This window comes from Atractosteus spatula, chromosome 23 (genome assembly GCF_055471065.1).
Source record: "Atractosteus spatula isolate fAtrSpa1 chromosome 23, fAtrSpa1.hap1, whole genome shotgun sequence".
In the NCBI taxonomy this organism is placed as follows: Eukaryota; Metazoa; Chordata; class Actinopteri; order Semionotiformes; family Lepisosteidae; genus Atractosteus; species Atractosteus spatula.
Genome location: NC_142728.1, coordinates 17,032,641 through 17,048,146, shown reverse-complemented (window position 1 = coordinate 17,048,146; position 15,506 = coordinate 17,032,641). Strand labels below are relative to the sequence as shown.

At 47.1% G+C, this 15,506-nt stretch overlaps 1 protein-coding gene across 2 annotated transcripts in view; it reads right to left on the bottom strand.

Annotated features, from left to right (window-relative positions):
- Window positions 1–9,878, bottom strand: part of LOC148816305 (LIM/homeobox protein LMX-1.2) — a 72,524-nt gene extending 62,646 nt beyond the window's left edge. The window contains exons 1-3 of one of the 2 annotated variants that reach the window (XM_088940530.1): window positions 9,581–9,799; window positions 9,166–9,291; window positions 8,050–8,236 (exon numbers count right to left, since the gene is read on the bottom strand). In XM_088940530.1, coding sequence (XP_088796656.1) covers window positions 8,050–8,236; window positions 9,166–9,235 — 257 coding nt within the window. In that variant the 5' untranslated portion in view covers window positions 9,236–9,291; window positions 9,581–9,799. Of the gene's footprint in view, window positions 1–8,049; window positions 8,237–9,165 lie in introns of both variants that reach the window. The other variant, XM_088940529.1, reaches the window with a different exon arrangement.
- Window positions 9,879–15,506: the final 5,628 nt, after the last annotated feature.

The window sequence follows — 15,506 nt, the reverse complement described above, 5'->3', positions numbered from 1 at the left end:
GCCAGTTTAAAAAAACTGCGAGATTAACACCGCTGAATGATGGATTATTGAATCGTCTCTGGCTGCTCTGAGCTTGAGCACAGTGTTGGTATAAAACCCAATACTTCCTTACTGGGGAACACGTCCAGCCTCTGCCTGCCCTGCTCAGCGAGGAGCCAGGCCAAGAGGAAATATTACTGAACTGAGGGCGGCGCTCGGTCTGCTGTGGATCTCAGCAGAGGAACCCTCTCCTCTCCACACGGGAAGATCCCACGGCCACCAGCGTCGCCCTCCACCGAGACTGGCGTTACCGTTACGAAACGTTACAAACGGGGGAGGTGGGGGAGATGTTCCACTCACTAAACCCCCCCAGGTTGTATTCCGGCCCCTCGTGGTTGGTGCGCGGGTCGAGTCGGGCCGGAACAGACAGACATCGCGTGCCGGGTCGTGTTTGCTATCCACGCAGACCCCCGGTGCACGAGTGGGGTGCGTGGGTAAAACAGCGGGGATTGGGCTCGGACAAGTCGCCGGGCTTGCAGAGGTCAGGTAAATGACCCCACGAACAGCACCCGAGTGAAGCGTGGGGGCGTCTTGGTCACAGTGATTCTGCAGACGCACAGCTGCGCACAGATCGTGTTATCCCCCCCCACTAACTGCCCACCCCACTAACTGATCTAATTAGACATTAATGAGCCAGAGCGGCCAGATACAACAAGGTGTCACTCTCCGTCCCCAACAGCTACCTGCTCTTTCAAACCCGTGTTTTCATTTTGTTTCTGAGACGACACGTCTCTGTGCTTCCCTGCGCAGGTTGGGGTAGATGGGTGGTAGTGGTGGGGCAGTTAGTGGGGGCAAGTGCTGAAAGGACGACGCTGTACAGATGTTTTCACTCGGGGGGAGCTGGGCTCGGGAGCTGGCACAGGGCCCGAATCACCAGGCCGTCCCGCGGAGCAAGCGAAGAGGGAGCTGCTCCTGAGCTGAATCTCGCCTGTTATTTCTGTAAGATGAGAAACTGAGAAACGTCTTCACGTCTCTGCAATCGCAACAGCCCGGGGGGGCAAACGCCCTTCAGACTCGGAGAAGCGTCTGAGAAAGTTGGTTTGGATCGTCGCAGTTTAACGCCGCTTCCCCTCAGACCTCCGGCAATCGGGAAACCACCAGTACCCCTTCAGGCTCGTCTTTACCGAGCGGGATCCGTACACGCTCTTCTGCTTTCATAACTGCACTGCATTTGAAACAGAAATTAATCTTCTCCAGCCAGAACAATGGAGAGGAATGCAGCTTTATTGAGCCCCTGTCCTGAAACGCTAATGTTATCTATAAAATTGGTCTGCGGCCCAGGACAGCGGGAGGGGCGCATATAATTCCGAGCAGCGTTTTCATCTTGACTGTGATTTCACTGTGGTGAACTGCACGGTTACCTGGATACTGTACACCTTGTTACACGAAGGACAACTTACACACGTGAACTTGCTTCCGCGCAAAAGCCTGACCGCGACTGAAACAGAGCCGGCGCGTTTCCGTCACACAACAGGGGCTCTCGCCGGCTCTGGAGCCTCACCCTGTAGCTCCAGAAATGAATTCGCATTCCTTTGAATCACGAAAAACGAGCGGCTCTCGTCTTCTCAGTTAACTCTGCAAAAAAAAAAAACCCCACCTCTCTTACACGGCATTAACCTACTTCTAACGCCACATAACCGAAGTCACAGCACAAGCCCAGACCTCCCGGGGGGGAGCCGTAATTCCAGTCCAATTTTCACACGACATCTCTTACAGTTGCTGAGGCGATACCCCACACCGCTAGCCCGGTGTTTACCTCGGGTAACCTCCCAAGCCGCTCCGCATTTCCCCGAAATTCCCAGCACTGGGAGAACTTCCATATACTTTCACAGGGACGAGTTCCGTCAGCTGATAATTAAAGGTTTTTGGAAAGCCGAACGCTAACCTTCTCCCTCCCAGATCCTCCACAGAGGTGAAAATGATCGAGAGTAGATATAGCTTGTCGTATTTCACCGTGTCGTTCTTTTTGAACCATTCATTAAACGATTTTCGTTTGTTGTTTTTTTTTTGCTGTAGATTAAAATTCATCCGCAAAAGATTTTAAAGATGGCGGGGAAAAGATATGAAAATCAAACAATTTATTCGTTTGAATATAAAAACCGCAAGAATAATTTCCCTGTAATGATATATATTTTTTCACTTTGTGGTAATTTTATCTCGACACCGTTCACTCTACACACGAGAGGACAGGGTGATCATCTTGCACACACAAGCGCTGCCCTTGAGCTCCTGTTGTCACACGAGGTTTCTAATGCGTCACCTTCCCACGCGTTTAACCCGGTGATGACAGAATGCGATTATCTAAATTCATAAAACTGTCCGGAAAAAAAAGCAAAGTCTGTGGTTATACATTCGACTCCCTGCCAATGTAGAACATCACACTGACGAATACTGACACGGGCCTGTCGGGTTGTACAGACACTGTCACTTTGTCAGTGACCATACTGTCTGTCCGGCTTCAGTATTGATGGGCTGTGTTAGCGCCAGCACCGCGACGCTGTTGTAATTATTATATCGCCTCTGTCTGTCTGCTCCGGCTGGGGTCTGGCTGGAAGATCATCCACACACCTGAATACAGAAGCTGACATGCGGACGCAAACGCTGGGATTCACTGAATTTCATTCGTGGTGCACGTTGCGTGGGTCAGTCTCAGAGTGCAGTACAATGCAATGCAATTTATACAAACCTATTAATAAACACGATAAAATTACACAACACAAAGAATGCATTAAAACACCTTTTTTTTTTTGTATCGCGGCGGGCTGGAAAACCCGCCTACAATTTTTCATTTTTCAAAAGAAAAAAAAAGGCTCTAGTGACGCTGATGTTAGTTTTTTAGTTTGTTGTTTCTTTCACGCTGGGTGTCAAGGTGACCCTAAAAGCTGGCTGACCAGAATTAAATTGAGTTTGTGCACAAACGAAAACTGCGCTCATCATGTCAAGAAACTGTGATCAGACATTCCTCTTCACCAGAGTAAAACACAAACGGTAAAGAGGACTCGAGCCTGCTGTCACGGATTTAGAACTTATTCACACGTATTGTCACCCAGGTTCAGAAACCAATTTCACAATAACGTCTCTCAGCTCCACCAAACATTGGGGGGAAATGCGACGGAATTTAAAATATATATATATATATTTCGTTAAAACAAAAGTGGGGAGCTTCCGCACAAAGTCAGGCGAGGCAGCGGAAATCGAGTGGATATATGTATTTCAGAGAATCTGTGATTTATAATACTCGCAATAACAGAGCAGGTCTTTCGCAGCTCTTCAGGAATGTAATTAGCGGGAGCTGCGATCTCAAGCACAAGGGCGCCCGAGCCAGCAGCAGCCTGTGGGCTGACTAATGCATCCTAAATTAATGTCATAAAAGTCAAAAAGGTGTGAATCACAACACTAAGTATTCCATCACAGCAAATATTAAAATAGGGCGGTGTGTGTACATACACGAGGCGCTAAAAACGCGACAAATACTTTCGTATTTCGTTGCTTCTCATACCTTCAGGTAGAGATCTGTTGCGAAGTGGATTTGGATTCGGCAGCGTTAATTTTAACGCTCTTCTGATGAGCGGCCGGTTGTATCAGTGATATCAGCAGACACAGGCTAAGCTCACCTCAGCTCCAAAACCTCCGATTCCCCCCCGCGCAGCGGATGGACGCGAAGTCAGGACACTACAGATTTAAAAACGCGAGCGCGCATTTTATTTAGAGCGCGAATTAAAATGGTACAAAAATACAGAAAACAAAAATCAAATATCACAATTTATAGGCCGTATATTTTAATTATTTGATTTTTTTAAAAGTAGCCACACGTCACGTTGATGCGTTTTTTTTGGACTAAGAGTCCAATTTTATTTGATCATTCATTTTCTTGAATGAAAAATAAAATCGTCAAAAACGATAAACGGTGAAATCGCCTTGAGTATAAAACAGATTTTGCTTGACGCGCTTCACTAAGTGTACCCCGCGTCTCCTCGCCCATTTGCAAGGGATACACTCGGGTTTATCCCTGAACTAACTCGGAAAGAACAGAGCGTGATAAAAAAAAGACGACTCGGCTCTTGGTTTTGTATTTGAAGATGAAGTTTTTATTTCTGCTATCTCGGGTTTGTATTGCGAGAACTTTCAAGGCGTGAAAACGTCCAGCCTGCTCAGAGAGGTTCCGCGCACAAGACAGAAAATTAAAGGGAACCCCACGGCTATGACCCCAAAACCAGGCCGTGTACCCCCACCCCCCCCCATCTCTGACTCTCCGGGGGGCGCATCTGCTTCTGCTTGTGCGGCGTGTGTAACTCCCGGGACGGACAGCCAGCCGGACAGACCCACGCAGCGCCCGGGCAAACATCGCCCAGAATAAACCGGACAGAAATCATACAGCAGGACGCGCACCTCCGCGGCACACTCAACCCGGAGCAATATTTGCAATGTGTCAGCATTTGCTGGCGTCTCCACAGCAACGGAATTTGGGGCCGCAGCTATGAAAACGGACATTGTTGCCGCTCGCTCCTCGCGGCCGTGTCGCCAACAGAACGTGACGCAAAGCGATGGTTGTCGCTCATTGTTTGCGGCAAAGCTTCTGGCTGGGAGCTGTAATGTCCCGGTGATTGAAGCGGCGGTGTTTAAACCGCCGGCACAAAGGCCCTTAAAGTTCTGTGACAGGCGTGAAGCGCCCCCGCCGGGAGCAGGGACGGGGGGCACCCAGGCCGCCTCGGCCCGCAGACAGCGCGCTGCGCTCTCGGCTTCATCCGCCTGCGTCTGCACGGCGTTCCACCTGAAACAGTTGGCACAAGGGCCACGGGCACCTTAATGATACTGAATGAAAAATGCATAAGTGATTATGACGTGTAGCATTAAAACCACGCCGCAGCTATTGTAACAACGATCCCATTTGAATTACTCCTGATAATGTAGTTCACTCACTTCACTTCTGGTCGTTTTGCATTGCATTTGACCCCTACTGCTCTGTTTACTCCCCTGATGCCGACGTGTTTCTCTCACGCCAGTGGGAATGAGCCGTTGGCCCGGTGCTCCGGCGGTGCTGTAAGCCCAGCGCGCCCACGGCGGCGGCGGCCGGGCCGCGTTGTACAGGACCGCCTCCAGAGACCTCACTGAGCCCAACGCGCAGGGCGAAAACTCGGCTTTCAGTCCTCATTCTGCTCGGGATCTCGTCACACAACGAGGTAAAACACGTTTCAAAGCACGCAAAACGAAAAACCCGAGCGCTCCACTGGTGTGTGTAACTAGCCGCCAGTTTCTGGAGAAGCTACAGGGTGCAGGAATCACAGCAACTTCCTAAACTCGGTGCAGGCCCAACTCGGTCTACTGCAAAATACACCCGGCTCTGGCCGCTACCAATCTCACCGTGAAAGCGGCGCCGCTGCGCCGCAGACACATTTATTCACCATGCTAAGATATGTGAAACAACAGATTGCTCAGAATATCTATCAACCATTACGCTTAAAAAAATAAAATCAAACCCGCGATGCGATATTAACACCAACACTGGCAGCCGCGACAGGAATTCATATTTCTGCTTCTTTCTTTCTTTATTTTCTTTATTTCTCGATGGACGGCTTCATTACAGAAGACAAAAACTATTCATAGTTTAAATATATAAATATTTTTTTTATTAGGAAATTAAGAGATTGTGGGGATGTGACATATAAAAAAATTCTTAGTGGAAAGGCGATTTTGTGTCGACCACCTTCACAGAACTTAATAATAATAATAATAATAATAATAATAATAATAATAATAATAATAATAATAATAATGGCTTTTATTTAAAATAATAATTATATAAAAATCAGAATATGGGGGACTAACGCGCTATGCGCCACACATTTTTTCTTTACTGTGCAAAACACAAAACAAGACGAATTTTCACTTGGGCATTTTAGAGAGTTTGTTTAAACTTGGAACGTAACCTTGTAAAAAGCGTTTTATACCAACGAATTACAGGAATTAAAGCACAGCATCCCTTTGCGCTATCTGTTGCGCGGAACATGAAGCGTTTCAGCTGGCAGTCGAATAATTGTCCAAGCGTCAGCAAAACACAAAGAAAACTACAAAAATCTAAGCAATTGATGCAACTCGTGTATCTGGCCCGTACATTACAATTCGTAATCAATGCGGGCGGGTGTAAAATCACAAACTCGCATATTTCCAAGCGATTCAAAATATAAAAGTATTATTCCTTACGAAAAAAAACAACCAACCAAACTGCCGTGCGATGACCCCGAATATTTCGTCGATTCTCATTAAATTATTTGTTTATGTCCACAGACTGTATGGTAAATCAAAGCAGTCAGTCTGTCGTCCGTCAGTCGCCTTATCTGTGCCGGGGTCGGGCACCATTGTTAACTTGTCTCAGAAGGGCCGCGACTCCGCGTTTGTGCAATGATCTCATGGTGAATTATTGAAAGAATTAAAGGGAATCGCTTATCGGTTTTTTTTTTCTGAAGTAAATATGAAAAAAAAATCTCAAAAAGAAACAGGCAAGCAAATACCACGTCATTCGATATATGTCATATACCACATAAATGTAATATTTAAAAAAGGGTCTATTTCTGAACTGACGTTTTCATATCGTGCAGCGCTTTTGGCTAAATAAATATGCACTGACCTCGAATTTCCATACTGTGGATTTATTCTGTAACCATCAAGATACATAACTCAGCACCTAAGCCAGTACTGAAAATATATTTACATTGTTTAAATTTATAGTCTCGTATATAGATTAGTGTTGAATTTAAAGCTTCTGTGATTTCTTTGGAGCTCCTTTTCCCCCCCTCTTCCGTTTGTGACGCCCACGACCTCTGCTCTGCAGTCGCTCCCCAGAAGGGCTCGGCGGGCAGTCGAAGCTACAGTGGTCACAGATGATCGAACAGCGGATCCACCGAGTCGCGCTGGATCCCTCCGATACAAAGGAGCCGAGAGCTCCTGGCCCCCGCGCGTCTCGGCACCAGAAACACCCAGCCCGCGCCCAACACCCAGCTCACATTTATCTTAAGGCTTTCCTTATGAGTTATTTAAAGACGAATGCAAAATATATAAATGAATATATTTTTGCTTAGCACTGCCAGAGAGGAAAATATTTAGGCCTCCTTGCAAAAAAAAAAAAGATGATCGTGTTATTACTGAGAAACCGGGAGAAAAGCAGGGCTATTTTTTTTTGGTAACAGTGGTTTCATAACAGCGCTTGGGTGAATTTGCACCTCCAAGCTGCGGAGAATCGTTTCCAGGACGAAAAGTCCTACCAGATTTTATGAACTGCGAAATTAATAAATAAGAGCAAAGCCGTGGCGTGACTTTTCCACCGACCTACAGAAACGAAAGGGCGCGACAGCGAACCTCTGTTCCTTTTTCAAAAGCGAGCAGGACAGCGAACAAGCAAGAAAGTAGTATCATAATTAATGATTCGGTCCGTCAAACACAGACTTGTGATAAACTAGGGTCATTTATGCGTTTCCTCTTCGTTGTTTTAACTAAAGATTGCAAGTCCAAGGAAATCTAAACACTTTTATTTTGCATTTTCATTTTCGAATCGTGGCCTTATTCCGAACGACTGAATATAACAAAGGAAAAGATCAGCTAAAGGCTCGAGACACTAAGACTACGTATAGAAGTCAAAACCATCCTTTCCCCTTGATAATAAATTCATTTGGCTTCTTTCACACCGCTTAAAAAACACTCTGCCTGCGATGAGATCAAAAACTGTTTTGAAGCAACGGTTTGAAAAAATCCAAGCTCCCGCAAATTCACTTCAAAAGCAAAGGAACATGGAAAAACAAATAAGCTGCCCGTACAAATAAAATGTTAATTTTTTTTTCTATACAGAAACGAAATAGATGAATAAAAAGACACGCGAAACGAAGCAGTCAGGGCCGTTCTCTCAACGCCAGTTCCAGCCCGAGTTTCTTTTTAAAACCAGCAACTGAGCGCACGGAGGGGCATGCACACATTTTCAAAACACATCTGACAGAATCACGGAAAAGCCGCCGTCCTTACTGTTGGTAGTCGTGCTTGCAGTAGAGTTTCCTATCCCGGAAGTAGCAGCTCGTGGTGAGGGGCTGTTGACACACGGCGCACTGCAGACACTCCTCGTGCCAGGACGACTCGTTGACGCGCATCAGAAAGCGGTCGGAGATGGGCCGCTGGCAGCCCTCGCACACCGCCGGGTGAGGGCACTCCGTCCCTGCCGGGCACACACACAGCACCTTACACCGGGGGCGGGCAGAAGCACAGCTCTCCCCAGGAGCTGGCGCAGCTGGGCTTGGGGCGAAACAACCCGAGCGAGGCCTTCTGCCGTCCTGTAAAACTCTGTTTCCCCTCTTTTTGAACAATTTAACAACCTGTGTGTGTGGGGGGGTGGGGTTGGACGTTTCATAATATTCAGCTGACATGTCGCGGTGAATAAACATTCTCACAAAGACAGCTCATTTCTGGAATGGGTTTACACAACGCCTAATGCGTGAAATTGCACGCACGGATTATCTTGCATAGGTGCAATTTCAGGTGTCGCCGCGGCTTCGAGTGGCTGGATGTATTTAAGTCCATTTTGGCCCCCCAGGTAGCGAACTTCAAACCACGGAAATATTCCACGGGTGGCTGCCGACGGGGAGAGACACCCCGAATGCAATGCAGCACAATGCCACGACAGAGTGAGCCTCTCCTGTCCATGCTTATGTGTGCCCTGTGCAATATTCGAGCGAAACTGTTCTAAAAACAGCTGCCCGTCGTTTAAACTGAATTTAAATTGAGCCTGGACATGTTCGCCTCGTACCAGCGGTCTGTCCTTTTGACGTTAAAGTCAGGAAAGTCTTCACAGCTCCGAGTCCCAGTTCAAGGGGTACAGTTACATGTCAGAGCTGGACGGATTCTGGTCGGAATCAGCCTACAGCGTTAGCAGATCTCCAGCACCCTAATTCAGTAAGTGCCGTTCGCTCGTGCTGGACATCGGCGGCGGGTGGCCGTGGAAAGACACGGCGGAACCAGCCTCTCACCCACTACCCCGTCCTCTAAAAAGTGCGAAAGGAAAACAAAAGCATCTAAGCGGTGCTTGAGTGTATGCTTGCGGGTCGTGACTGCGCTTACAAAACTGAGGAAGGCAAGACGAGGGCTTACCGAGCAGAACTCCCAGCGTAGCCTGTCCTGATCTTAAGGGATGGTCTTCTAGTTTTATACCGTCCAACATCTTTGAGCAATCGGACTGATTCCTCGCAGAAAAGCACCTTTCCAGCGACTCGGGACCTGTTGCAACATCCATAACAACGTAGAGTCACAGACCTGCCTTCTTTTCCAAACCCCACTTAAAGACACGCTGCACTACTGGTAGAGACTGCGATAAAACCAAGAAAGTGTTTTTTTCCCCCTATTTGTGCCGCTGTGCAGTGTACGGGGTGTTTTAGAATTGTTGCCGCTGTTGTTGCTAGTTTACAGAAGCAGACACAGGGAACCGCACCACAGCGTAATCGAGAATTGTAGTGTTTAAAAAAAATACAAAAGAGAAGGTTTGCAAAACACCGCCTGGGTTCGTCACCTGCTTAATTTAAAGTTTGTCAGAGGTTTAAGTTTCCTACGGCAGAGCGGCGATGGACAGTCTGCGGCGCCGCTCCGGGACAGGAGTTGTCGTTCAATCCTCCTCTCTCTGAACTGTTGCAGGGAGGTGAAAATTAACGAGCAGCTGCAGTAAATCCGGGCAAGTCGAGCCGAAAGGTTCCAAAGTGGGCTCCGAAGTCAATGTGCCATGCAGAGCCCCACTGCTCGAGCAGTCCGGGGCCGAGATTGAGGCGAACGAATACGCCCTCCCCTCCTCCGGACGCGTCACTTCTTAGACTGTTTACTGACATTTGGACGCGATTGGTGCGCCGTGTTCGTGCGCTCCGTCGAGTAACTCCAGCGTTCCGCCTCCTAAGCGTCAACTAGTGCCAGCTGCCTCCAGAGCAGACGACGAGCTCTTGCGAAGAGAGGGCAACTTTCATGCACGCAGGCCACCGTTTCATGAAATTTAAAATTGTTTCGAAGTGAAATGGACACGTCTTCTAGGAGCAAAACACCAGCCCGCCTCGTAGTTCACGCTCAGCTGTTGTGGAGCTGTTTGCTAATTGACTGCTAAGCACAAAGAAACGTGTCTCAATGCATTATAAAACTAAATTATAGCGCCGTTTACGATGCGATTTTACCCATTTGAAAATGTTCCGATTTTATTAGATAATTTAATTAGCAAAACTGTTAAAAACGGACGGTTGATCCGTCTTTTTTAAACCCTAATTGCTTGTCGTGTGGTGTGAAAGCTTTTGTAGTGTATTCTGGGACTGGTTCGGATGGCCCTGCCTCAACATTTTCTTCTCTGTCGTGAGATTAAAAACGAGGGAGATATGATTATTCAGTTGTGGATCTGCAAATACCCTGTCTGCATAACGCATTCGCGTAGATCATTTAGCGTTATCAGTGTAGTGCATCATTTCTGAAAAAAAAAAATCTGTTTGACTTGCTGTATTCCAGAGTCAGGGCGCGCGGGTAGTTAATGTTGTGTGCTTATTAAGACAAGTTCTGATCATTGACAACACAATCGTTTAAACCGGTGTGGAAAAGAGCTCAAAACCCAATCCGGTGAGCCTGTAACGAAACTATTATGTTGTCAAGACACAAGTCACTGGACAAAACACAACGAGCAGCCCTTAATATTTCCACGCACGATAAGAGCGTCCTTTCAAACGAACGCGATGAAAGCCCCTCTCCAGCGCCGCGCCGCCAGCACGCTTTGAGATATTGTATCTGTGACAATGCCTGCAGCTCGCTGACCCCTCTGTGGACATGCACACACGCACCTGGCGATGGTGGGCCGATAAACACACAGCAGCCCAGACTCCCGCTCCGGAGACACAGGGCAGCAGCGGCGCTCTCGCCGCCGCACCACCGGCGCTACAGACCGCCTTTGCTTCGCTAATAAATTCATTGATCAGACACGAGATATCATTGAGCTTAAAATGAAACAATTTATCATTCGTCTCCCCCCCCCCCCCTCTTTCTCCCGGATACTGTATCTCTAGCGTGTTACAAGAAAGTTATTTGAAATTCATAAGGAAACAGCTCTTTTTTGGCTGTGTTCAAATTCATTTCGGAGATATCCATCTCAGCCCCGTCTTATTTTATCGAGCGGTCCGGGCGGCTGTTTGTCTCCGTTTTATTACTCTTTCATCACAGATTCCCCGCTTTCTTTTTTAATTAAAAGCCCGAGAAGAAGTAAAAAAAAAGATGGAGGTTAAACAAATCACATTTTTATCTGTTTGGAATGCGGATCGCAACGACTGAAACCGAATTTGTTTGGGGGGTAAAAATAAAGACAACAAAAATGGAGCGACCAGACGTTCCCTTTCAAAAAGACGATTGAAACAATATTTCGGGAGCACAGCGACGGGAAGCAGGGTGTCGTTGAAGACGCACGCCTGGGTTGTGTGTCGGGTCATATTTACCGCCCGCCGTCGAACATAACTGAACAAATATTTTCCAGAAAGATTTAGCCACGAGTCCCACCCACCCTCTCCGAATACAGGTAGATGTATAAACAGGTAATGGGAACGCGGGCATTCAGCAGTCCTATTATTGTGTTATTATTGTGTTTTGAGTGCCCACTGATGTATCGCCTTATAAGTATTAATTATATAGGAGCAGCCGCTTCTGGCCTGATGTCTAAAGCGCTCTAATGAATTAACGACACCGCTGTCCCTTTCATCTTGGCCCAAGTTTATTAACTGCACGTGTCCTCAGCTGCTGGGACCAAGGGCCAGATCTCGTCGGAACCCGAAGGCGAAGCAAACAAGCTCTTTTCAAAGAGATAATTAAGACCTGGGAGGGGAAAAAAAAAGTTCATTTCTTCTTTAAAACCCTTTTCTTGCTCTCCTTTCATCTTGCAAGAAGCGCATTTCCTCGGTTAACGTCCTCTCGCTGTCGGTTTCCAGTGCCGTGAATAACGCGTGGGTTTGGAGGAGATCCGCGAAACGGCCAAGGTGCTGGTAAGTTAACGAATTAATTGACACGAATTATTCTTTAAAATCGGATTGCCGGTAATATCGATAATATTTAGACAATTCCCAATTAAAATAAAAACTGAGTTTTTTTTTTCAGTAATAGACTACGCCGTGTAATACTTTTAATGTTGAAGACAATGAGACAGACACTAGAATCGAATTATTCTTGGCGACAACATGAATGGCTGGCCTGATACCATCCTAACGGCGAAGCTGCTGGTATGAGCGACATAACTGCGTAAATGTGCGACAACGAAACGTTTGCATTTCTGCCGTAAAATGCAAAAATAATTAAAAAAAAAACAATACGAAGAGAGAACTTCTTTCAGATCCGGCTGTCGGTGAGGTGCACAGCACAGCCATCGCGCACGCAGGCATTTGATTATCTGAAGCGCAGATAAAAGGACAAAGCTGGGATTGTTCTTGTGCGGTTCAAGCAGAAAGCGCTCCTGAGCCTCTAATTATAGGGACCGGTATAGGGGTTTGTCTTCTCCAGGCGTGCCGCTCCACTCCCAGCTCTCCAGAGACCCTGCTTCTAGGAACTATGGAGGCAGCCAGCAAGTCAAACACCTTTTCTTCAGCGCTGTAACTAACCCCTCTTGCTTCAGCTCATTAGCTCCGTCCCTGCTGTAAATTCTTGCGCCGTTCGTCTCTATCCTCGTCTCTAGTTTCCTGCTCCCTTCACGGGTCCGGCTCGGGCAGGCCGTTCTGTGGGGTCGGTGCCGTGAACGCCGCTTAGACCCCAGCCTGATCAGGCATGAAATCGCGGGAGGAACCCGGACTGGGTTTAGCGATCTGATGAAGTCAGAAACCAGAATTGCCTCTTGCAAAAAAAAAACAACAGAATAAAACAGAACAAATTTGGCGTATAGCAAACGCAACTTTATAATTCGATAGCCTCTGAATGAAACACTCAAAACCAATTAACCTGTATGGGCCCTGGACAGAACTAGATTGCAATGCATTGTAAAAGCACTGGGATATTAATCCTTTTGTATTGCAGGCTGTTTGACACGGCTGTTGAAATTTCAAACAAACATCGAAACGGAGTACCAGCCCCTGAGCACAAGAATACCGCGGTATTACCCGCTTTCGTCTATTCTGAGTCTTATTATTCTTCGGGTTTACGGGAGGGCCGTGCGCACTGTGCCCACAAACGTCGGGGAAGACGGCGGAGAGACCCGGGTTCTACGGCTGTCGAGGAACACGACAAGACGAGCTGTGGGGCTTGTAAAAAAAAAACGGTTCTAGCCCCACGAAAAAGCGAATAAATAAAACACTAAACAAAAAAGTTGAAGTTTTTTTTTTGTTTGTTTTACGTTTAATACCGTCAAATAGAAAAGGCTCTGCTCTTGCAACGAGATCACCCGATTAAAAATGAAATTTGAGCAACGGGCAACTTCAGGGAACCCGGTGCAGTTTGTGTGCCAGAAGAAGAAACATGTATGTATACATCACAGGACGTCTCGCTGTCACCAGTGATGTCTCCCTGTTATTTATAGAGCTCTTAATATAATGAATATCTTTCATCAAAAGTAGTACAGAAATGAATGATTTTATCACACGCGATCACGGAGATTATGAGCGTTGCTGTATCCAGAATAGGACATTTGTAATTGTAAGGAAATAACATAAACGACAAAATAAGTACCTTCTTAAATTATGATAATAATACACAGCAAAGGGTCGAGTGGGTATTGCATTTTTCCATAAAAACGAATTAAAATATAAATGTGGATTTTTTTTTCCCTTTGAATGAGTGGTCTTGTAAATTCGCACCTATATTCTTGCACATAAAACATTTGAACTCCACACGGTGCTGTAACACGTTTGCTGTTGCAATATGCTCATTATTTTTCCGCAGCGAGGGAGACCACCACAGCAACGACAAGGAAACAGACGGACACGCGTACAGAACATATATAATGTGCGGGAGCGCGCAAGAAAACTAACAAGTTTACCGGAGGAAAACGGCCAATTCAATTCGACTCGCTGGGTTTTAAACACAGGAGGAAATGGTATTGAGCAATACGGTTCGCAGTTATGAAGAGCCAGTGTACGCAGGTGGTTATTATTATTATTTTTATTATTATATAACAATTATTTTTATTATATAATAATAAATAATAATAATGATTATTATTATTGTTGGTGGTGGTGTTGTCGTTGTTGTTGTTATTAGACTGGTGTGCAGACACAAATGAAACGTTTATATCATATTCATTCTTCTATATATCGGTAGGTTTAAAATCTAAGAAGAACAGCGTTTCTCGGAGACTCACAGAAGGAGCTGAAGGCTGAATCTCACATTACCTCGCATCCATAAGCCTGCCGGGTTCCCTTTGTACTGCTGCGGCGGGCTGCTGCGCCAGATTCCAGCCGGGAGCCGGCGGGCTGGAGGCTTCTTGGACTTGCGTCTCACGCCCTCTTACGTGTGAGGCGTGGAACTGCAGCAGGTGGCGGTTGTTTCCGGGTGTGGGGTAGAATGAGATATCACGATCACATCTGCAGGAGGAAGGCAGCCAAGCCGCGCAGCTCGCCCGGCAGCGAGCAGCTGACTGAACCGCATGCCGTGATGCCGTGACGTGTGAGCGGGACAGTGAGCAGGGCGGTCGATCGTTTAATCAGTACAGTGATAGACAAGGAATCACAGAAAACAATCGCACAAAAGCCATGCTTGTACTAAGGTTTTTAAAAATAGCGTTTGTGGTGGGTCTCTACTCTGGTACCATAAAAGAGTTGTGTACAATGTATGATGGATGCATCGATATCTTCCCGTAGTCCGGTACATAACGCGCTGATCACTGTCATATCGTACTTATCTGCCCGTCCATTGCGTTATGGAGCTGTGATCTGAGGTACGGGAAATTTAACTATACAGTGTCCTCGCCTGACTTTAATTCAATTTTCGCGCGCGCGTCCTGGATCCTGCACTTCTCTGTCCCAGTTCCCAGTTCGTCCACGCGCGTCCTCGCGTCCTGCGTGGTCGTGATGTCACTGCAGTCGCTGCTGGAACGTCCGCGCCCGCCCCCCCCCCCCAGGACAGCACATGGACGCGACCCCATTCGTTCGCACCACGGTGGACACTTCCACAAGGACGCCAAGCCCACGCGTGTATTTCATTCATATAAAAACACGTGCTTTGTACGTACTGGGTCCCACTGATTACGTCACACGTCATCTTGCTTGCCGTCACCGAACCGGTCTGGGGGAGCCAATAACGTCGTGACGACATACTACACGCCTGATCCCACGGCGGAGGTCACCGTGAAGGGTGTCCCGTGGGGACAGGGGGAACTTCAGGACTCCAGAGCGAGTGTGTTTGCCAAGGAGCCCTAATGGAGTCCGACAAGACGCAGGAGAGTCAAAGGAGTTCAAAGCACTATTCATCTAGAGGCTGTCTAGGCCGTGGAAAATCAGACACAGGCAGAGCTG